This window comes from Pyrus communis, chromosome 13 (assembly GCF_963583255.1).
Source record: "Pyrus communis chromosome 13, drPyrComm1.1, whole genome shotgun sequence".
NCBI classification, from domain to species: Eukaryota; Viridiplantae; Streptophyta; class Magnoliopsida; order Rosales; family Rosaceae; genus Pyrus; species Pyrus communis.
In genome coordinates this window covers 24,929,772-24,952,398 of record NC_084815.1, presented here as the reverse complement: position 1 = coordinate 24,952,398, position 22,627 = coordinate 24,929,772, and the positions used below count along the sequence as shown (strand labels likewise).

Below are 22,627 nucleotides of genomic sequence, written 5' to 3'. Positions count from 1 at the left end.
AGCAGCCCTAAGTCGACCAAATAAAAAACAGGTTACCGAGAGCAATATAAAAGTATCAATCATACCGTCATGACATCATCGCTTACGCACATACGGGCACTTCGAGCGGGTAGTCGGGTCTAATGGGCTACATATCAGTGGCCCAAAGAGGTTTGGATATAATCGAGGACTTCCCTCGGCCCAAGACCAAATTGTAAAATAGAGCAAGTCAAAAGTCTAAAACACCCCCAAATAATCTTCAAAATTAAAAAGTGAACCACTCCAATTAAAAGCAGAATTAAAAAAATAAAAATAAAAAGTTAAATTGGCGTTGCTTCTACACGCTCTCTGTCTCTCTCTCTCTCTCTTTGGGCTTCAACGGCTTTCTCGTCTGCGCAAATTTTTAAAACCCTAAATAATTTTCCCGAGAAAATGATTTTCCCGGAAAATTCCAAATTGTGAATGGAAGATTCACCAATAAACCTCACTTGAAAAACGTAAATTGAACAAAAATTTCAGTGAGGTGATAAGTCGGAGAGCGACAATGGCAGAGGTCGATCTGACGAAGAAAGTGGCGGATAGGTATCTGAAGCGCGAGGTTCTTGGTGAAGGTACCTATGGAGTCGTCTACAAAGCCATCGATACGAAGGTAAAAGCCCTATCAGTCGTGGAATTTTTGTCAATTTTTTGAGAATTTCTTTTGCTTTGTGTAGTCTTTCGAGTTTCTGGGTTGTGAATTTTTCGTGTTTGTGTGTGTGTGTCTGTGGAATTGGTTTTATGACTTGTTTGTTTGCTGAGAAAATTGAGCTCTGAATCTGAAAATAACTTCCCCTTTTTGGAAGGAATATGAATGTTTTTACGTGTGAGGGCAAAGTCTGGGACATTATAGCTTCAAGGTTTTTTTTTCTTTCTAACTTTTCGCTATATAAATGGGTTGCAATTGGTTTTGGTGTAGACGTTGAATACTTAATCGCCTTTGAAATGGAGTTCTTTAACACAATATTGCATATACTTATGTTGTAAGAAAAAAAGGAAATTGTTGTTGTGACCCATAATATGAGAATGGTTTTTCACTTTCTAAGCTCCCAAATGAGCAACTAACGAATTGGTGATTTTTTTGAAGTGGTTTAAAGTTTTCTTTTCTTTTGCTTATAACCGAATGTACCATAATAAGTTTGATGAGTGATCTCTATCGATTCTGATTTTGGTTCCAAAACATTCCTTGTGCAGACGGGACAGACAGTTGCTATTAAAAAAATTCGTCTTGGGAAGCAAAAGGAAGGGGTGAATTTCACAGCACTTAGAGAAATTAAACTGCTTAAAGAGCTGAAGGATCCAAACATTATTGAGTTGATTGAAGCATTCCCGCATAAAGGAAACTTGCATCTTGTATTTGAGTTCATGGAGACGGACCTTGAAGCTGTTATACGCGACCGGAATATATTCCTATCACCAGCTGACATAAAGTCATATCTTCAGATGACTTTAAAAGGACTTGCTGTTTGCCACAAGAAATGGGTTTTACACAGGTAGTCGTTTTGCGTCTAGAAGCGTTCTTTGTAGATCCTTATTTGGTCGTTATTATTTGTCTGAGATGTGTGCTAAACTGCTAATTGTGCTTTGCAGGGATATGAAGCCTAACAACTTGTTGATAGGATCTAACGGGCAGCTTAAACTGGCAGATTTTGGTTTAGCACGTATATTTGGGAGCCCAGATCGCAGGTTCACTCATCAGGTATGTTTCTCCTTGTCTTGATGGTATTTGAGTTAGATCTCTTAACGTATAATTCTGTGCTTTTTACTGAAAGCAAACCTACTGAAGTTCCACTGCTTGTCCTTTGCACTGTGAGTTGGTTTAATGCCAGCATTCACTTGTCTCAGAAACCACCTCTCCATGGTGGTATTGGTTGTTATACTCTCCATGGGAGAGATATAAAACAAGTCTGGTGGGTATTAGAATGAAACACTTTTGAAATGGCCTTAAGAAACTAAGACTCCTATCTTAATAATTTTCCAATAGCATGTACAACCACGAGTGTATATGACCCTTTTTACCTTAAATTATTAATAGACTGCGTATCTGCTTTGGAAATTATGTTCAAATATCTGACAATTTGGCGAATTCCTTCAAAGTCTACAAAGATGGTGTTTAATTTATATACCACTAAGAAGTGCATTTCTTTCAATGATTTTCATGCTTTTAGGTTCAAGCTCTTTATAACACCTTAACACATATGAATAGGTCTTTGCCCGTTGGTATAGAGCACCTGAGTTGTTATTTGGCACCAAGCAATATGGACCTGGGGTGGATGTTTGGGCTGCAGCTTGTATATTCGCTGAACTTCTCCTACGCAGACCCTTTTTGCAGGTAAATCCATATTTCATAATCGTAATCAAACTCTTTTTATGTGGTACACCTTTCCATTAGCCAATATGTTTTTTAACATTTCCAAAATGCTAGTTTGTCCTGTTACTTCCATGTGACTCTTACTGTTGTGGGTTTTGTTTTCTGCGCGGTTTACGTGTTCATGTTTTCAAATTCTTATTACAAGTACTCGTTTCTAGCAGTGGGCAAAAATCAAAATGACTTTGTTTGATATTATTTACACCAAGAGAAAAATCCTGAATTGGGTTATATCTTCGTGAGCTCATTTTAATAGCCACCTCTAATTGCTTCTCACTTTTGAGATTTTACTTTACTACACATTTCTGTCATTTCTTCTGAATTTTTGTCCAGTTAAAATGAAGTATGGTTCTCACTGGCTAATATTTTACCGACTTCTTTAATAAATCAATTTTGAGCACCTTTGCTGAATAGCATGAATCTGCTCACTTTTTATCTGTATATCAAGTTCTAACTTGTCAGGTGATATATTGCAATGGTTTGTCATGTGTAATTCTGTTATTGCTCTGATTGGGTCGTGCATAAATGAAGTTTATACTGGGTGCACCTTTTTCTAATAATATATTGGTTTCATTTGAGTATTTAATAGGGATCAAGTGATATTGATCAACTAGGAAAGATTTTTGCGGCTTTTGGGACTCCAACACCTTCTCAGTGGCCTGATATGGTATACCTCCCGGATTATGTGGAATACCAATATGTTCCAGCACCCCCTTTGCGTTCATTGTTTCCAGTGGCTAGTGATGATGCCCTAGATTTGTTAGCGAAGATGTTTACTTATGACCCCAAAGCTAGAATATCCGTACAGCAGGCATTAGAGCACAGGTATCAGACTCTGGCTATTCAATTGGGTATCTAGACTTTTTTGTTTTCTCTTTCCATACTGTGTGTGATCTCTGTGGTACTCCTTAGGTACTTTACATCTGCGCCTCTTCCTACATATCCAGATAAGCTTCCTAGACCTGCTCCAAAGCGGGAGTCTAAGGGTTCAGATTTTAATCCAAATGATGGTCCTACTGTGTTATCACCTCCACGAAAATCACGGAGAGTGATGCCAGAGCGTGATGGTTTTGAAGGAAATTCACACGTTGATAAGATTGATGATCGTTTCGGTGAAGCCAGACATGCTGGTGGTGAAAATACAAGCAGGAATGAACCGGTGCCGATGTCAGTTGATTTTTCTATCTTTGGAGCAAAACCTCCAAATAGACCTACAATTAATAGGTAATCCACTTTGTTTTTTGGATTCGGGATTTAGCATCGTCTCTCTTGGAATCATGGAATCACACGTTCCATGTGTATGCCAGTTTATGTGTTTGCTGTGTGATCGAGTAGAGTGCGGATTTTTTATTGTTTTCTTTACTCTTCTGCAGTGCTGACAGAACACATCTAAAGAGGAAACTAGATCTTGAATTTCAACAGCCCGAATAAGAACATTCTATGCACAGAATCATATACCGTATTTGTTTGAAAGATGTACGATTGCGGGTCTCACATTGATAAGGTATGTTGCTAATGTTCGAAGTATGTCTTGATACGCAGTAGTCTTCGTTTCATTTTATACATCTGCTTTCAAGGTTTTCAATGGCTTTCGTTTGTTGAGATGACAGGGGGGAGATAACATTCGGTGATGTCGAAGATAATCATGATGCAGATAATTATGTTTGGAGGCATAAAAATAATTTGATGATATTCGAAAATTTGTACCTAGCCCATGTAAGGCTAAATTTTGAGAGCTTTTTGTGTTGTGTTGCTTCATTGTTTTCGGTGTCTAATTGTTGTGGGTAATTACTGATTGGGTGCCAACATTCATACTGTTATCGAATTTACATACGTTGTATTTTTTAAGATGAAAGACAATGTAATGGATTCACGTTGTCTTTTTGATTCATGATGGTAGGTGTGGTGTGATTGAACATTTCAGAAAAGAATTGCACCAAGACAAAAATGGATATTGACACTAATGCTTAAAAGTGCTTATATTAGAAGCACATAGTAGAATCGCTTTCAAAAAGCACTTGAAACACTTACAGGTCACCAGAAGCGCACAAACTTAGAAGCACTTTGATGTAGAAAAGACCAAGGGTCTTGAAAAGACAAGGAGTAGTAACCTGGGAATCGCTCAACTAGGGGGGATGAAATCACTCACGTCTCTACGGGGATAGAATCTGGGAATCACTCAACCAGGGGCAACTGATTCACTCACGTCGCTAATCCTAGATTCACTCGACACGACTAAGTCTTATACTTGACTTTAAGGAGGAGAAAACTCACTCTCTTCTTAGATTAACTTTAATTCACTAATTATGGAGCCCTTTAAATAGGAAATTACAAAGCATTGGTATACTAAATATTTAAGAGTAGGATAGTTACTAGGCAATTCAATTAAAAGAGAATGTCACAAGGGTTTTGAGAGATGAGAAGTCACTAAAGCCTTAAATATATTTGTTCCTCATGCATTGCATCCAAACATGTTCAAAAACGCTTTTGGAGATCTAAAAATGCTTTTAGTTATTTTAAGGACACTTCTATGCAGGCTGGCCTAGCGACACTCGGGACCATTTTGTTGAAAGAAGAACTAAGTTCAAATCTCGTAGATGATAGTTGATATAAGAAAAAGTAAGCAATGAATTAGGGTCTCACTTTTTATTTTATTTTATTTTTATTATATATATATATATATATATATATAAAAGAAAATTTTGATTGTGCGAGAGAAATTTTATTGATAACGAAGAAAAAAAGTTACAGCTAGTCATCAAGGACATAAATCTAACCCATCATAATACAATAAAAAAAGATAAAAAATACAAGAAAAAAAGGGGACATAAACCTTACTCCTCTAGGATCGAAAACAATAAAAATACAAGGTAGAGGGAGGGAGGGAGTTTTTGGTTTTTTTTTTTTTTTTTTTTTTTTTTTGGGGGGGGGGAGGGGTGGAGAAGGGGGTGACATGAAACCTAACCCCTTTAAAGGCGAACTTAAAGGTCTAAATTAAGAAAGCCAACATAGTCTGAAAATAAAGTAGGATGAACCGCCAACGGAGAGGGATCATGTCATACTAAAGTTGAAGATGGCAAACCCTTGTTAGCAAAATTGTCCTAAAACAACATTTCCTTCGCGAAATATGTGAGAGGCATAGAAAAATTATCTTCCGAACATGGTCCAAATAAATAGACCATTGCGTACGAAGAGGCTAGAAATGATTAAAATCAGTCGATTGGAGAACAGTAACACTATAAGAATCACTATCCAACCAAAGATAATGCTAACCAAATTTTAACCAATAATAATTGCTAATAAATCTTTAAAATAAAATAAAATAAAATAAATAAAAAAAAGAGAGAGAGAGAGTTGAGATAAGTCTCCTTAATTGAATAAAATTTAATCAATTACTTAATAAAGTGACAGACCAATATTTGGACTTCGAATGAGAGCTACATTTAGTATTACAACAACAATACAAGGCAAATGAACAAGTTTTATCTAATCAACATTTGACGCGACTATCTCTCCATCAACTGTAACCTTGCTGACATGAACGATCTTGAACCAATCTGCACCTTCTTTTCCTTTGCATCTTTCACTCAACTTCGGGCACCCGTCGATCTTCAGCTCTCTCAAAGCACCGAGGAGATGCATCCCCTCCGGCAAGCTCGACAACTGAGGGCAGTATTCGATCACTAGATGTTCCAGCAACTTGAAGGTTTGCAGCCACTCCGGCAGTTCCTTGAGGCCCTCGCACTTCTTGATACTTAAGCTCTGTAGAGTGTTTGTAGACTCTTTAAGCCAAGGGGGAAGAGCCTCTAAATGCGAGACTGAAACCGATCGAAGATCTCGAATGCCTTCTCCCGACCTCATCAAGTCAAGATTTACGCAGTCGGAGATGGCTAAAGCCTTCAACGCTGTTAGGTTTTTCACGTCACCTGGCAATGACTCTAGACTTTGACAGTTGCTTATAACCAGCACTCGGAGGCTTGTGGGGCACCGCATCATTTCGCCGAAAGATACAAGATGACTGCAGCTGTCGACCTGTAAAAATCGAAGAGAGGTGAGGCGTTCAATTCCTTCTGGCATAACCGTCTGATTTGTTGTCAGCACCAAGGTTCTGAGGTTGATCAGGTTCCCTATGTCTCTCGGCAGCTTCTTGAGTTTCTCACAATTAGCAAGTAGTAGGGTCTGCAAGTTTAGCAGCCTGCAAATGGAACCCGGAAGCTTTTGCATGCTGGGATTTTTGGACAAGTTGAGATATCTCAGGCCACTCAAGTCGCCAACAGAACTCGGCAACACCTCAAAAGTTGAACCACTAAGATCGAGCGCCCGTAGGTACTTGAATCTCAGGATACAAGATTTCAACACAGATTTGTTGGAGAATCCTACATGTCCTGGAATTGGAAATAGAATGGTCCCAACTTTCTTCAACTGAAGAAAGAACTCGGGAACTCGTTCCCCTTTCTTGGTGGGTAAGTCATCCTCTGACATTGACACATGCCGAACCCTTTTACAAGTATCGGGGTTAGGACGGAAATTTATGGAAGAGCACTCTAGTTTTGACACTGAAATAGCTAAGTCATGGACGAGATTATGCATTTTAAATACTATGAAATCAATCGAATCTTCCTCTATTTCAAATAAGAATCTCGAACCTAATTGCCTGATGTAGTCTAGGCCAATCTCTTCCAACTCTTGGTCTCCTTTAGATCTTGTTGGATTAGAGGATTGCAGGAAGCCTTGTGCCATCCATAGCGAAACCAAATCTGTACTTTGGAACACATAATCTTTCGGGAACAGTGAACAAATGGCGAAACAAGGCTTCAAGTAGGGCGGCAATGCATCGTAGCTTAACTTCAGTGCAGGTAGAATGTCTTCGTTTCCCTGGTCCAATGTCCATATGTCACTGTCTCTAACTTTGGACCAAACCTGTTTCTCCCTTTTCGAATGCAGTAGGCTCCCTAGGGTGGTTACCGCTAGAGGAACCCCTCCGCATTTATCTGCAATACTTTCCGCAATCTCCATCAAGTGTTGATAGCGTTGCTCCTCACCTTTTTGACCAAATGCCCGTCTTATAAGCAAAGACTTGCAAACCTTGAGAGGAAGACCTTTTAATTGATGCACTCTCGCGGAGCTCATAACCGAAGCAACTGATTCACTGCGAGTTGTTACGATGACTTTACACCCCTCGGCTCCAACATTTAATAGAGCTTTCATATCAAACCACTTTGCGGATGTTACTCCGACATGAGCCTTGTCCCAAACATCGTCCAACACCAACAGAAACTGCTTATCCCTCAGAGCGTCTTGCAACTTTTTCTGCATTTGGTCTAAGCTTTCATGATCACCACAGTTCTGGTTAGTTGCTGAAGTAAGAATGTCACGAACCAATCTTTTGTGATCAAAGTGGTCCGAAACACACACCCACATTCTCATGTCGAAGTTTCTGACAACCCGATGATCATTATACACCAATTTAGCAAGAGTGGTCTTGCCTATGCCTCCTAGTCCGATAATGGATATAACAGAAACATGCTCGGGGGCACCACCACTTGCTTCCTTCAGGTTCAAGTTCAAGAGATGGATGATAACCTGTTTCTTATCATCCTCTCTCCCAATAACATCATGTGGTTGCACAAAAGAGTGAGTCTCCCTCTTTATGTGCACAACCTGCCACTCTCCAACTCGTTCCACAAGATGAAAACGAGATTTTTCGTCTTCCATATCATCTAACCTTTCTCTAATTTCTTTGATCTTATGCCCCATATTGAAGTTAAACATGATAGGATTCCAGCGCGAAAAGAATATGCGTACCTTTCCCTTGATACTCCCGCCAGGGATCAGCATTTTCATCTGCATTTCTTGGAATGCAAACTCATCGAGCACGTCATCTATGTCGTAGCAAGCATCTTTGAGCCTTCCTAACCATTGGGTTAGAAGGGGTTCCTTCCTCTGCCTTTCCTCAGCGTCCATGATCACTAGTTTGATGTCGGAAAAGGTATTCCGAAGCCTTTTTAGCTCCTCTTCGACACCCCATGCCAAGCAAACTTCTTGGTAAGCAAAGGAAGCTAGCTCTGCCATGACACTTTCGGCAATGGTAGACACAAATTCCGCCATGATGATTCCGATTTCCGAAGGAGGAAAGAGGGTTTTAATATGTATCAATATGTAAGTTTTGATGAATGGAAATGTACCAATTTACTTGGGATTTTATAGCAACTTGGGTTTGCATCTAGAATTGCTTCTTTCAAGTTTGCGACATAAGGATTAAAGCACTCAAAAGTATATATTCTTAATACCAAAAATGGAATGCTTTGAGTGAGAATATAGTACAATTGATGTTCATTTCTTGTTCTTTGCTAATTCCATCCTCATTCTTTGGTAAAAACCTCAAGCAATCGTTGTTTTGATCAAATTTGGGAGATGCTATTCTTGTTCATAAACCGAAAAGAAAACGCATATTTTGAATCGTTTTAGCAAACATGAATTCCTTGTAGGATAGGAATATATTCTTGAATTTCTTCGTAAGCAACAAAGATTTTATTCTGCCTAATTGCAGTTTACAATTTTAACTAACTTCATGATACTGTACCAAATTGGGTTTGCATCTAGAATTGCTTCTTTCAAGTTTGCAACATAAGGATTAAAGCACTCAAAGTATATATTCTTAATACCAAAAATGGAATGCTTTGAGTGAGAATATAGTACAATTGATGTTCATTTCTTGTTCTTTGCTAATTCCATCCTCATTCTTTGGTAAAAACCGCAAGCAATCATTGTTTTGATTGAATTTGGGAGATGCTATTCTTGTTCATAAACCAAAAAGAAAACGCATATTTTGAATCGTTTTAGCAAAAATGAATTCCTTGTAGGATAGGAGTATATTCTTGAATTTCTTTGTAAGCAAGAAAGATTTTATTCTGCCTAATTGCACTTTACAATTTTAACTACATGATATTGTACCAAATTGAGCCATGTATTAATCAGCTGCATCTTCAAGCCTCAGTATCCACTGCCAGTAATGGTGATAAAGACCGTAAAACTGAGAAGTACAATTGTCAAGCATATCGTGTTGCACCACCCTTGACACTGGCAAGAATTTTCCAAGGTGTATTTGTTACACGTTAGCACCTAGTATACGTGGAATCTATTGTCGATTGTAGTTCAGCTTCATGACACATGACGAAGAGGAAAAGTATAATTTGTGTTTCGATCGATAGATTGATTGATTGACTGATAGAGAAAGAGAGAATGCGACCTCTTTCTCCCAGTTTGTGCGTATGGTTACGCACAGATGATCCCCAGCCAAAGCCCCTATTCAAAACAGTTTGACAGACAAAAGTTATATAGAAGGGAAGGAAAAGAAGAAAACCTAAAAACCCTTTTCTCTCGGTCATTTTTTTCTCTTTACCTTTCCACCAATGTGAAAGACGAAAGCCATCAAAATAGCCGAAGGAATTCCAACTAAGTAGTACGGCCCGACATTAACATATGTTCCAATCTTCTGCCACCCACATCCTCTGGCAGTACCCGAAAGAACACACTGGAGGGCGTCTATAAAGTGGGATGTTGCAAGTATAGGCACAATCAACAACGTCTGTTTCGTTGCTACAAGCGTAGCCCCAGAAGTTGCATATCAGTATCAGGACCGATCCCACCATACACCCTCGGTAATGGCCATGACTAACACAACCCAGACCGCTAAGCGCGCTGTTTCTGGACGTCCTGCTCCTAATTCATTGGAGACACGAGTGCTGCAAATCGTAGAAACAAGACAGAGAAGTAAGCCCACACTTTAATCTCAATGTGTCAGAAAGTATTGCCATGAAAAATTTAAGAGCTTATTGACTTTATATTTTAGAAGTGTCATAACATAGCTCACCTCACAGCAGAACTGAGTCCGAAAGTGAACATCCAAACCATTGCCGCTGTATTCAAACTGGAAATTGATGCATTTGATAAGTAACAACGTTAAAAGTGCAGGATATATCATAGTCTAAAACACGTAAGCTATGGAAGAATGATCATCACAGTCAAGAACTAACCTGACAGAAATCACTGAGGTTTCCAACTCTGGGTTTGGAAGAAGACCGGATAGAAGAACGATCATTTCAAATGATCACATTTCCAAGTTGTTACAACTCATGGTCAACTGCATTAGCATCTTAGCCTCTCAGCCTCTCATATAACAGATCTTAGTAGTACACAAAATAACACAAAATAAGGTAGGTACCAACATTGTGAAACGTCAAAAAAAATATAAATAAGTAAATTACCAAACCATGACGGCTGAAGGAACAGCGAGCCTAATGAATGTGGTAACGTTGTGAAAGGCCTCCTTCGAAAAGCCTGTCCAAGTTTTCGCACATGACGGAGAGAACTTGACATAAAGAGCCAATAATAACACATTGATCCAAAAGGAGATTGAATATGCCAGGGCAATTCCCCTGCCTCCAAGTCCGGATTTAAACACGAGAACCCAACAGAGTGGGATGTGAAGTAAAGCTGAAACCACAGAGCTCATCATCATCGGGAACACTATGTTTTGAGTTTGTAAGAATCTCACGAGGCACTGGAGGAGTCCGTATGCAAAAAGGGAAGGGATCGTGAATCGTGCAAATTCCCCAGCTTCTGCTGCAATGGCAGCATTTTGGCCTAGAACTATTACGATTGTTTTTGTGTTTGCGGAAATGATGGCAAGAGGTATGCAAACAAGTGAAAGACCAAGCATTGCTCTCTGCATATGTATGCCCATCAGACGGTGCTGCTTTGCACTATAGTACTGGCCGGATAATGTGTCCAGTGCGCTTGACATGCCCATCTGTTTGAATCAAAAACAGGAAAGATTATCAGAAACTTATAGAAAGATCAACTGGTTTCAACTTGGAAAAAGGGTTGTAACTTCAACACAAAGTTACAAACCCTAGTATCCATAAAGCTGAATGGGGGTGTTAGTTCAGTGATGACCTAAAAAGTATGGGCGGTTCGGACAATCATATTATAATTATGTGTAGTGGCCTAAAGGGTGCGTACTATGCAGTATTAACTTACTAACTGGTAAGTGCTTAAGCAATACTGAACCAATAATCATAGGAGAGGGGAGGCAAGCTTACCAACAAGCTGAAACCGGTGATGGAAGTGAAGGAAAGGGCCATGGTAGCGCCAGAGAGAGATTTATTCTCTTGTCTGCGAATAACGTACCTTGAATTGAAAAAAAAAAAACTTCAATCAAAATTATAGTCTTTATCTATTTAGATAAAAAAAATCATTCAAATTAGAGACCATTTAATCATCTGTATATATCAAATAAATAGACTTATCAAATATATTACTTAGTACTACAATATCGATTTGTTTTATATATTTGAATGATTAAATGATATTCGATTGAAATGATTTTTAGTATATATTATCTTCAAATGAAGATTAAAACATTAAATAGTCTGGATTATGAAATTTGTACCATCAAATACTTTATTCGGAACCATAAAAAATTAATCTTCATTTGATCTTGATGTATAATTATTATTAGAACTTTTTAGTAGAAGTTGTCAAAATTTCTACGACGTCTTGGGGTTCAATAGCTTCAATCGGTGTATCATTGTACTTTGGTCGAAGTCTCGACAAAATCACGAACAAAAAGATATTGTATGTCTGAATTTGTCACTGTCAAGAACAAAAAGATTATCGATCTCGTCCACACCGAAACATAAACACCAACTAGAAGAACTAAAACACACAATCGACAAGAACCACACAGCTCTTGTAGGCAACCCTGTGAACCACAAATGTTTCATAACTGTAAATGAAAAAGAAAGAAGAAGATGGATGAAACGCGAAAACAAATAGACGAACACAGTATTGGTCAACGATCTAACTCAATATAATACTTAAGCAGACAAATACTTAAAATTGGTTAATGACCTAACTCACATTTGCACATTTTATTTTTTTTAACATTACGTCTTTGAGTGTGGTGGCCTATATGACTGCCGCACACAAGAACTCCTCCTAGTATCCCCTCCTTGAAGTGGAATCAAGTTATAAATGCTCAAGACACAACAAATGTGCAGCTTCATTTTGTATTCTTTCACAGGGCCTGATTGTTGGGTTTTCACTTGAGATTAAATGGTTGGACTTAATTTCTCATGCAAATGTCCCCAAACTATGGACTTTGGGTTCTACTTGGCCCATAAAAATGGACTTGGGTTTAAACGTTGATGGTCTGTAGAGACAAATAAGCCCAACTACCAAAAGTTTTTTACAATGATAAGAAACATAATTACATAATGGATGTCGAGTTCTTGAAGAAGAAGAAGAAGAAGAACTTGTTGAAAACAACGATGAAAACTTGTGACGGATTGATGTAGAACAAATGGCAGAATGGATCAAGGAGGAGATGGACTGTCGGAAGACAAAGAGGCGCAATCATAAAAGAGGTGTTATTTTCCCATAAAAGTAGTTTAAGCCATTTTTCGCAGAAATTCGTTAAAACAATTCTCCCACAAAAGTGGCTTGAGCCATCTTTTGCAGAAAGTCATCAAAACAGCAATCTACTAATAAATGGAGTCTTTTGGGGTTTCAAGGGCTATATTATATGTCAGTTATTTTCATTTTAATTTCCTAAGTCTTTTGAGTTTTCTAAGAGGTTGTAAAAGGCTTATTTAAGCCATGGCTTTGTAATCATCTTTTCACCCTTCAATCAATTAATCAAATAATCCTTTGGGATTTCTGTCAAACTGGTGGACTCCAATAACTTTGTTCTACAAGGGATTACGCTGGTAACCCTTTCCTTGCTTCATGTTGTGTCAAGGATTTAAGTAAATTTATGTATATCAACATATATATATATATGTGCGCGCGTGTGTGTGTGTGTGTGTGTCTATCTATACTTAAAAAAAAATACTTGTATTAGGAATAAAATATTAATAAATTACAAAATAGAAGTACAAGAATACATAAAGTACTACGATTTATTGAAAATAAAATAAGGTGAAAAAGTTAAGCATATAATCATAATAAGTGTTCTTGGATATTACATGTATCCAATAAGTTTGCAATTCAAAACACACATAAAATGCAAAATGAAAGGAATAAAAAGATATATAATAATATAAGATACTTGTAAAGTTGCAAAGTTAGGCCTCAATCTCTTCTTCTCCATATCCCTTGAAGACTTTCTCCAACTCAAACTTAACTTCCTCATCATCTCCTTCTTCTTCCATGTCCTTATCTGATACAAAATCTTCTTCATAAAGTTCTCTTACTTCAACATTTTTATAACTCCTCCTAGGAAGTATCCACCTCTAATGCCTATGCATCCATTCCCGAATCAAGCTCAACTTCTTCATCACCACCCTTCACAATCCATCCTTGCGCCATACTAGCTTCACTAGCAAGTAGTATATCCATTTTCTTCTCATTTTCTTTTCTCTTCTTGGTCATGATCTTTGCATTGTATTGGACATAGACTAAATTATTTAACATTGTTGTATCTAGGCTATTCCTTTTCTTTGTATGTATCCCCTCAAAAGTGCTCCAATTTCTCTCACACCCGGATGAACTTGTAGTCAATGAGAGAATCTTTATAGCAATTCTTTGCAAATTAGGTGCACGATTACCATACGTACACCACCATGAAACTAAAGAAGCACAAAGTACACAATTAGAATTAGACTAGTAAATAAAAACAGTTAGACTGGTAAAGAAAAATAATTAGTTTTGGAAAGTTATTAATAAGTAAGAGTATATGAATATTCATACCTGGATCATAGTTGTCATCATTCTCTATGCATCCAATCTCGGCCAAATGTCTTCCAAATCCACCCTCTTTTTTCTTATACTTTGGCATCTCTATATTTATTACTTGATTTTGGACTTCATAGTTGTCAGGGAAGAAATTCTCAACACAAGTAAACATGGCGTCCATGACAAGTGGATCATGTTGAATGCTTTGATCTTTGAAGAAGTAATAAGGGTTCAAGAAGTAAGCCGCCAAATGTAATGGTCCATCAAGCCGATCATGAGCTTTTTCATCAATAATTTGTAGAATTTGTCTATAGTTGGCCTCATTATTTTTAATGCCTCCTTAATCTCATTCCTTGCTTTTTGTAGCTCTCCGTACAAAAACCCCATTGAGGGTTTTCTGCCACCATCCACAAGTCGAAACACCTTAAATAAAGGTTCAAACACCTTCAAGCAAAGTGAGACCCCTTCCCAAAAATGTGCACTCACTATGATAGCATATGCCATTTTTCCCTTTGTACTCTTGGAATGTTTGCATTGTTCCCATTCATCACTAAAACCCATAATCATCAAGTCCTTTCTCTTATCACTCAAGCTTTGCAAAGTTAGGAAAGAAGTTACAAATCTAGTAATCCTGGGCCTCACTATGTCTCTTTTCTTCGTATACTTCCTCATTAACGCCAATGTTTTATGATGTGCATAAATGAAGATAGTAAAAGCTTTTGCCTTGTCGATCACTCTTTTGAACCTAGGTAAACACCCAATTCCTTGAATCATGAGGTTCAAAGTGTGAGTGGCACATGATGTCCAAAACATGTTTGGCCTCTTCAACTTCATCATGTTAGCCGCTACCATGTTGTTAGAAGCACTGTCGATCACCACTTGAACTACGTTTAATGGCCCAACTTCTTCAATACACTTGTCAACATATTCAAAGATGTACTCCCCGGTGTGTGTCTCGGTCGAGCATTCCTTGGAAGAAAGAAATACCGTACCTTTCTTGCAATTAACACACAAATTCATTATGCTTCTTCCATTTTTTTCACTCCAAGCATCGGTCATAATTGAGCAACCATTCAGAGCCCACTCTTCTTCATGCTTCTTAAGTGAATTTTTGACTTTCTCCACTTGTTCTTTCAACAATGGTTCCCTTAAATCATATTGGGTTAGAGGTTGATAACCCATACCAAATTGACCAACTGCTTCCAAAAAAAGTTTAAAGTTATCATTATCAATAACATGAAAAGGGATACCGGCTTCATACACCCATCGAGCTAAATATTGATCCACTTGATGTGTTCTATGCTTCCAAATTGCATCATTGATATTTTGTTGTTGCGTCCCTTTGCTTCCGTCATTTGAGGAACCGAGATTGATAGTGAATGCAAATTTATCCGTAGGCCCAAGAGTGCACGGCCTTTTCCTTGACCCAACAACTTTAATGTCTTCTTCTTCTTCAATATGTTGAAGTTGAACATTTCCCCTCACATTCTTATTATGCTTACTTCTTTCATTCTTCTTATTTTTTGCCTCTTCTAATGTGGCTCTACATTTTGCTTTATCCTCGTCCAAAGACTTTGAGCACCCAACTACATTTCCCTTGATGTTGGCAATGTGTTGTTTCATTCTATATACTCCATCACTAATTGTTTTCTTACACAACTTACATTGCACCTTATCTGAGTTTGTAGGATTCACCAAGACTCCATACTCCCATGCCACATCGTCTAAAGCACGCTTTAACGAACTATTTAATTGAGAGGACGACATTGTATTAGATACTTCAGAAGATACACTGCCCGTTATCTACAGATAAAACCACATCACATTAACTTATGTTCCAAATTCTTATATAATTTATCTTGCACTCATCACATCCCTAATATACTCCAAAATAAAATTATAGAAGGATAGGACTAGCAGACTTGCAGTCATGCAATTATGCAATTGTATAATTGCTGATGCTGATACATACAGAAACACAAATTAACAAACAGATAGATCACGAAACAAAAACGAGATAAGCTAACTTATGGAAACAAAGTACCCGAGACTGAAAACTAACAAGAACAATAACAACAACAAAACTTTATTCTACTAAGTAAGATCAACTGTATGAATTCTAAAATTTTGTTACGCTAAGTTTTGCGTCAAGTTCTAATATCAACACTAAGAAAAAGACCGTGATAATTGGAGCATTTATATACACATTGTACAGTCCAAACACAGTACCAGTTCCAACATCAATAAAATTCGAACAAATTTGTACCATACTAGACTAACTGCATAACTATCAAGGCTCCATATCGACATTAACAAAAGGCTCGGCTCCTCGAGCAACACACTAGACGTAGAAATTTGCAGTGATCAAAGTCGTCCATGAAATTGTATTATTGCAGGCAGCACTACTGTAAGTCTGTAATGCAGTGCTCATTGACAATTCGACAGAGAAGGGGAGAGACTTACAGATGGAGTCAGAGACTCGGAGAATATGAAATTGGAGAGGAGAGGAGACTGAACGAAATTGCAGTGGGTAGAGCCGGAGCCTCAGATCAGATGCGAGATGATGGTGAACCGTGGATTGGTGCAATTGGATTAGCTTTTGTTCTGCAAAGCGATACAGAAGCTAAGGTTTGTTGGAACCAGAAACTTGCAAAGGACTGCTGCAATGCAAAGTTCGAAAGCTTACTCAAAGCAAAGGGAGAATTCTTATTCAATGCAAGCAACAATCATGGCTAATAAATAGCCTCACATCTGAACAGAAAAGAAAATAACTGCCCACGATTTTACAGGTCCTATAATCGTGGTAAAGACTACGTCAAAAACAGAAAATGCATACTTGTCCCTTAAGAATAGGGATTATTGAATAACAACCCTAAAGACTAGGAATCCTAGTGATAACAGAAAACCTAATAACTTTAACATCCTCCCTTAAACTGAATACTCAAACATTCAGTTTATTTCTGAAAATTTGCAGACGCCCAGTAATTCACGTAACTTCAAGAAAGCATCACCCTTCAAAGGTTTTGTGAAAATATCTGCAACTTGTTCTAGAGTTGAACACTGCACCAGCTCCAGATCTCCTCCTTTAACTAAGTCTCGAAGAAAATGAAACCTTACATCAATATGCTTGCTCCGTCCGTGCATCACAGGATTCCTTGAAAGTTTGATTGTCGAAACATTATCACAATACACCAGAGTTGGACCATGTTGTTCCTGATTAAGACTCTTCAAAATTCTTCTTAACCATATTACTTGACAAGCACTTGATGCTGCAGCTATGAACTCCGCTTCCGTGGTGGATAAGGTTACAACTGGCTGTTTCTTTGAGGACCAAGAGACAGCCCCTGAACTTATTATAAACACATACCCTGAGGTGCTCTTTCTATCATCTTGATCACCTGCATAATCGCTATCAGTGTACCCAATCACCTCCTCAGTTCCTCCCTTTTTGTAGAATATCCCCAACTCAGTAGTTCCTTTAACGTATCTGAGAACTCTTTTAACCACCTGCATATGAGCTTCAGTTGGGCGCTCCATGTATCGACTAATCAAACTCACAACGAACATCAAGTCAGGACGTGTAGCTGTTAAATACATGAGACTTCCTACCATCTGTTTGTAAACAGTGCCATCAACCTCTACTCCTCCTTCATCTTTTGTAAGTTTGAGACCAGGAACAATGGGATTTAGCACGAAATTGCTTTGATCCATGTTAAATTTTTCCAATATCTCTTGAGCATACTTTCTTTGACTAATAAAGATTCCTCCAGAACCCTGTATTACTTCAATACCAAGAAAGTATCTCATTTTCCCGAGATCGGTCATGTCGAACTCCACCATCATAGATTTCTTAAATTGTTCAAACATCATCTTATCATTTCCAGTGAAAATAAGATCATCGACGTAAAGACATACTATCAAGATCTTACCTTCTTCTGCAGCTTTGATGAACAATGTGTGCTCATGAGGACATTTGTTGAAACCTTCCTTGACGAAATACGACTCTATACGACTGTACCAGGCTCGAGGAGCCTGCTTAAGTCCATATAGAGCCTTATTTAGTCGATACACTTTTGTCTCCTGCCCCTTCTGTTCATACCCGGGTGGTTGATCGACAAATACCTCCTCTTCTATCTCTCCATGCAGGAATGCGGATTTGACATCAAGCTGATAAATGTCCCAGTTCTTTTGCGCAGCAAGCGAGATTACTATGCGGATGGTGTCTAGGCGAGCAACTGGTGCGAAGACTTCTGCATAGTCGATCCCGTACTGTTGGCAATAACCTTTAGCGACTAGTCGAGCTTTATGTTTTTCTACTTCTCCATTCTCGTTAAGTTTTGTCTTGAATACCCATTTTACTCCGATAGTTTTCCCTCCAGGTGGTAGCTCGACTAATTCCCACGTACTGTTCTTCTCGATTGCCCGTATCTCTTGATCCATGGCCTGTCTTCATATCTCGGACTTCACTGCTTCTTCAAAGGTTGTGGGATCTTGATCAGTAAATAGTGCCAATTGAGTCATACTCTCATTTTCTTCATCGGATAAGCCCTGACCCGTTTCGTAGTCCCTCATCCAAGTTGGTGGTCTTCGGGTTCGTCCTGTGAAAGGTGGGGCTTCATCAACTTGACTGTCTTCTTCAACTATTGAGCCACCATGACCAGCTTCAATTTCTTCATTACTTTCAGACTCAGGATGATTTGTCATCTCAGTGCCATTTTCTTCATCAATATCCCACTCGAGATCTGTCACGCTAACTTCCTTGTGATTGTCATCCCAAACCCACTGTTTGTCTTCTTCAAACACTACATCCCGGCTTATGATTATTTTCTGTGAGACAGGATCAAATAAATGATAAGCCTTAGATTCTTCACTCACCCCAAGCAATATGCATTTACAGCTCTTGTCATCAAGCTTCACTCTTTTATTGTCGGGTACATGGGCATGAGCAATGCAACCAAAGATTCTGAAATGGTCCACGGATGGTCTGTGTCCATTCCATGCTTCCTCGGGTGTCTTGTTTTTCACGGCAAGAGTGGGGCATCGGTTCAACACATGCACTGCCCAGTTAACTCCTTCTGGCCAGAAAGTTTTTGGAACTTGCTTAGCTGACAACATGCTTCGTACCATGTTCATGATGGTGCGATTCTTTCGTTCTGCTACACCGTTCTGTTGGGGAGTATATGCTGCAGTTAATTGCCTGTGAATTCCATTCTCTTGGCAGAAGTTTGTAAATTCGTGTGAGGTGAATTCCCCTCCTCGATCTGTCCTTAAGCTTCTTATTGGTGTCCCAGTTTCCTTCTCTGCCCGTGCTTTGTAGGTTTTGAACGTGCCAAATGCTTCTGACTTCTCTACCAAAAAATAAACCCATGTTTTTCTACTGAAATCATCTATAAAGGTGATAAGGTACCTTTTTTTTCTGTTTGACATAGGATTAATTGGCCCGCATATGTCCGCATGCACTAGTTGTAGTACGTCGGACGCTCTCCACGTGCTTTCTCTGGGAAAAGGATCTCTGTGTTGTCTCCCCACCAAGCAATCTTCACATACCCTTTGAGAGGTAGTGAACTGCGGCATTCCTTCCACCATATGCTTCTGTTGAAGTACATTAAGCCCATTCCAACTAAGATGCCCATAGCGACAGTGCCAAAGTCGTGCTTGATCAGTGGTTTGAGAAGAAAAACATCTTTGTTCCTTTGGTGGACTTCGGGCTGATATTGCAAACATCCGATTAGAACTCATCTTGGTCTCCATGATTAGACCTTTCTCCTCGTGAAAGATTTTGCACCTTCCATGTTGGATAAGCACTGAGAGTCCATTCTCTTGTAATTGACCGATGCTTAACAGGTTGTTCTTCAAGTCTGGCACATAGAACACACTGGTGATCACGTGTATCATACCATTTACCTCCATTCGAACATTTCCCTTGCCTTGGACAGTCAAGCTGGAATTATTTCCAAGCTTCACCGATTCTTTGAAGCTGCTATCAAACTCACTGAATAGGTTCCTTTTGCCACACATGTGATTACTGCATCCAGAATCAAGAAACCATGTGTGCTCCATTGTTGCCTCGTTGAACTCCACAAGTGCCATCAACAAAATCTCTTCTTTTGTCTCCACATAGTTTGCCTTCTCTTCCTTAGGTTTCTTTGGACACTCCCACTGAAAATGCCCTAGTTCATGACAGTGATAGCATTCCAGGGTGGACTTGTCGAACCCTAGCCTTCCCCGTCCTCTTCCTCGTCCTCGATAAGTTCCTCGTCCTCGTCCTCCTTGCTGGATTCCATGAGTAACCTGAAGGGCATGTTCTTCCTCCTGATGTCGACTCATCCTTTGCTCATGCACCAAAAGACTGCTCTGGAGTTCGTCGATAGACATAACATCTAGGTCATTTGATTCTTCGATCGAACATACAACATAGTCGAACTTCGTTGTCATGGATCTTAGAATTTTCTCAATGATCACCACATCGTCCATCTTTTCTCCATGAGCCCGCATCTTGTTAGCTATGGCAAGAGTTCTGCCAAAATAACCATCGACTGTGTCCCCATTCTTCATGTGCAGCACCTCGAACTCCTTGCGAAGAGCCTGCAATTGTGCACGTTTTACACGTGCAGTTCCTTGATATTTTTGTTTCAAGGAATCCCATATATCCTTCGCTGTGTCTTTCTTCAAAATGGTCTCCAAAGTTGACCGATCTATGGCTTGGAACAAATAGTTCTTGGCCTTCAAGTCTTTCAGCTTTAGTTCATCTAAGATCTTCTTCTGTGCTTCCCCAGATTCCGATCCTCCTGCTGCTGCAGTGATCCCAATCTCCACCAAGTTCCAGTACTCTTTGGAACGAAGGAAGTTCTCCATAAGCATACTCCAGTGGTCATAGTGTCCATCAAGCTTGGGAATAGCTGGTTGCACGAAACTATTTTCAGACGCCATGGTTGTATCTCTCTCTACTTAGATTGCAAGCTCTCGATCAGGCCCCGGAGTGGGGCTCTGATAACAGATGTTGGAACCAGAAACTTGCAAAGGACTGCTGCAATGCAAAGTTCGAAAGCTTACTCAAAGCAAAGGGAGAATTCTTATTCAATGCAAGCAACAATCATGGCTAATAAATAGCCTCACATCTGAACAGAAAAGAAAATAACTGCCCACGATTTTACAGGTCCTATAATCGTGGTAAAGACTACGTCAAAAACAGAAAATGCATACTTGTCCCTTAAGAATAGGGATTATTGAATAACAACCCTAAAGACTAGGAATCCTAGTGATAACAGAAAACCTAATAACTTTAACAAGGTTACCATTAACCAAATGGTCCAAGTAAAAAATCTACCAAATGGAACATGGGTTTCTATGAATCGGTGATGCAGATGCTAAGGTTACCACGTACCAGATTGTGACTAACCAGAGATGAAGAGACGGCCAGCGATGAAGTAGCAGAGCAGAGCACAAGCGACGACGAGCCACGACGAATTAGGCGCTGCCCTGCGCTGGGCAGAGCAAAGCGACGGCGAGCCGCGAGAGAGAACTCAGGGAAGAAATTAGGGTTGTCAATGTGTCTGTGAGTCTGTGCACAGCAAGAAAGAGAACCGACGCGAAAAATACACCCAATCAAATTAAGTTTTAATTAAACAAAAATTCAAACCGCCTAGCGCCGCCTAGACCGCCTAGGGCGCCTAGCGGCCGCCTAGGTGGCCGCCTAAAGCATCGCCGATTTTCATCACTGTTCTGGCCTAATGAGCGTTTCTTAAGAAAAACTTATTCACTAAAGAGGGCCAATGCAACCAGAATTAGAGGTGGTGGCCGGCGTAAAAAGCCCCAGCTTTGATGTCATATCGAGAAGGAGCACGAGGTGTTTCACCAATCCGAGACAAATTACTAAGATGGCTAGAAGATTGGGTGACAAGGTAACTGACACGAACGCTGGTAGGAACATGTCAAGGATTGCAGAAGCTGTGAACTTTTGTGATGTGTTAATGGGGGTGGGGGTTCATGGAGCTGCCCTCACAAACATTATGTTCCTCCCTGAAAATGCAGCTCTTGTCCAAATACTTCCACTCGAATGGATTGCAACAAACTACTTCGGAGAGCCTTGGAGGGATACGAAGATCGAGTATTTGGAATATAAGATCAACAGCAACGAGAGCACGCTGAAAATTGACCCGAATAAGAATGGAATGCAAGGATGGCAAGCCTTCAAGCAAACTAATCTGAATGCACAAAATGTAAACGCTTAACGTCGAAAGGTTTAGAACCAGTTTGAATAAATCCCTTGAACTTCTGCATCAGTAAGCCATCCCATTGTTGAGTATTTGCGAGGTACTTATAGGTTATTTGTTCATGAACATTTACACTTGCACCCGAAGACCCGAGTTCTTTACCCATCTCCCAATATCGTTTGTTTCAATTTAGAAAAATGCATCCTAATATTCAATGCCATTGGTTCCCAAATCTCCTTTGTTAGTTTGTAAAGAAATTGTGGAAGCATGTTTAGGATAGTAGCGAAAAGAC

The 22,627-nt window shown here is 39.2% G+C and overlaps 3 protein-coding genes and 1 pseudogene across 3 annotated transcripts; 1 reads left to right on the top strand and 3 right to left on the bottom strand.

Annotated features, from left to right (window-relative positions):
* Nucleotides 1-311: 311 nt before the first annotated feature.
* Nucleotides 312-4,274, top strand: LOC137713254 (cyclin-dependent kinase D-3-like). The gene is made up of 8 exons (XM_068452545.1): nt 312-628; nt 1,210-1,508; nt 1,606-1,714; nt 2,222-2,347; nt 2,973-3,208; nt 3,296-3,607; nt 3,757-3,887; nt 3,994-4,274. Exons 1-7 carry the CDS (start codon nt 524-526, stop codon nt 3,812-3,814), a joined length of 1,245 nt encoding a protein of 414 aa, XP_068308646.1. The 5' UTR covers nt 312-523; the 3' UTR covers nt 3,815-3,887; nt 3,994-4,274.
* A 1,595-nt stretch (nt 4,275-5,869) lies between these two features.
* Nucleotides 5,870-8,491, bottom strand: LOC137712604 (putative disease resistance protein RGA3). Its single transcript, XM_068451709.1, has one exon. It carries the CDS (start codon nt 8,489-8,491, stop codon nt 5,870-5,872), a length of 2,622 nt encoding a protein of 873 aa, XP_068307810.1.
* An 862-nt stretch (nt 8,492-9,353) lies between these two features.
* On the bottom strand, nt 9,354-14,225 carry LOC137712426 (protein DETOXIFICATION 16-like; annotated as a pseudogene).
* Nucleotides 14,226-14,353: 128 nt separating this feature from the next.
* On the bottom strand, nt 14,354-15,889 carry LOC137712425 (uncharacterized). Its single transcript, XM_068451503.1, has one exon. It carries the CDS (start codon nt 15,887-15,889, stop codon nt 14,354-14,356), a length of 1,536 nt encoding a protein of 511 aa, XP_068307604.1.
* Nucleotides 15,890-22,627: the final 6,738 nt, after the last annotated feature.

Excerpts from the sequence above, each read along its gene's own strand:
- LOC137713254 (XM_068452545.1), top strand. The coding sequence starts at position 524 with ATGGCAGAGGTCGATCTGACGAAGAAAGTGGCGGATAGGTATCTGAAG. Across the intron at positions 1,509-1,605 it reads AAGAAATGGGTTTTACACAG|GGATATGAAGCCTAACAACT; the intron begins GTAGTCGTTTTG and ends TGTGCTTTGCAG. Across the intron at positions 3,608-3,756 it reads AATAGACCTACAATTAATAG|TGCTGACAGAACACATCTAA; the intron begins GTAATCCACTTT and ends ACTCTTCTGCAG.
- LOC137712604 (XM_068451709.1), bottom strand. The coding sequence starts at position 8,491 with ATGGCGGAATTTGTGTCTACCATTGCCGAAAGTGTCATGGCAGAGCTA.
- LOC137712425 (XM_068451503.1), bottom strand. The coding sequence starts at position 15,889 with ATGTCGTCCTCTCAATTAAATAGTTCGTTAAAGCGTGCTTTAGACGAT.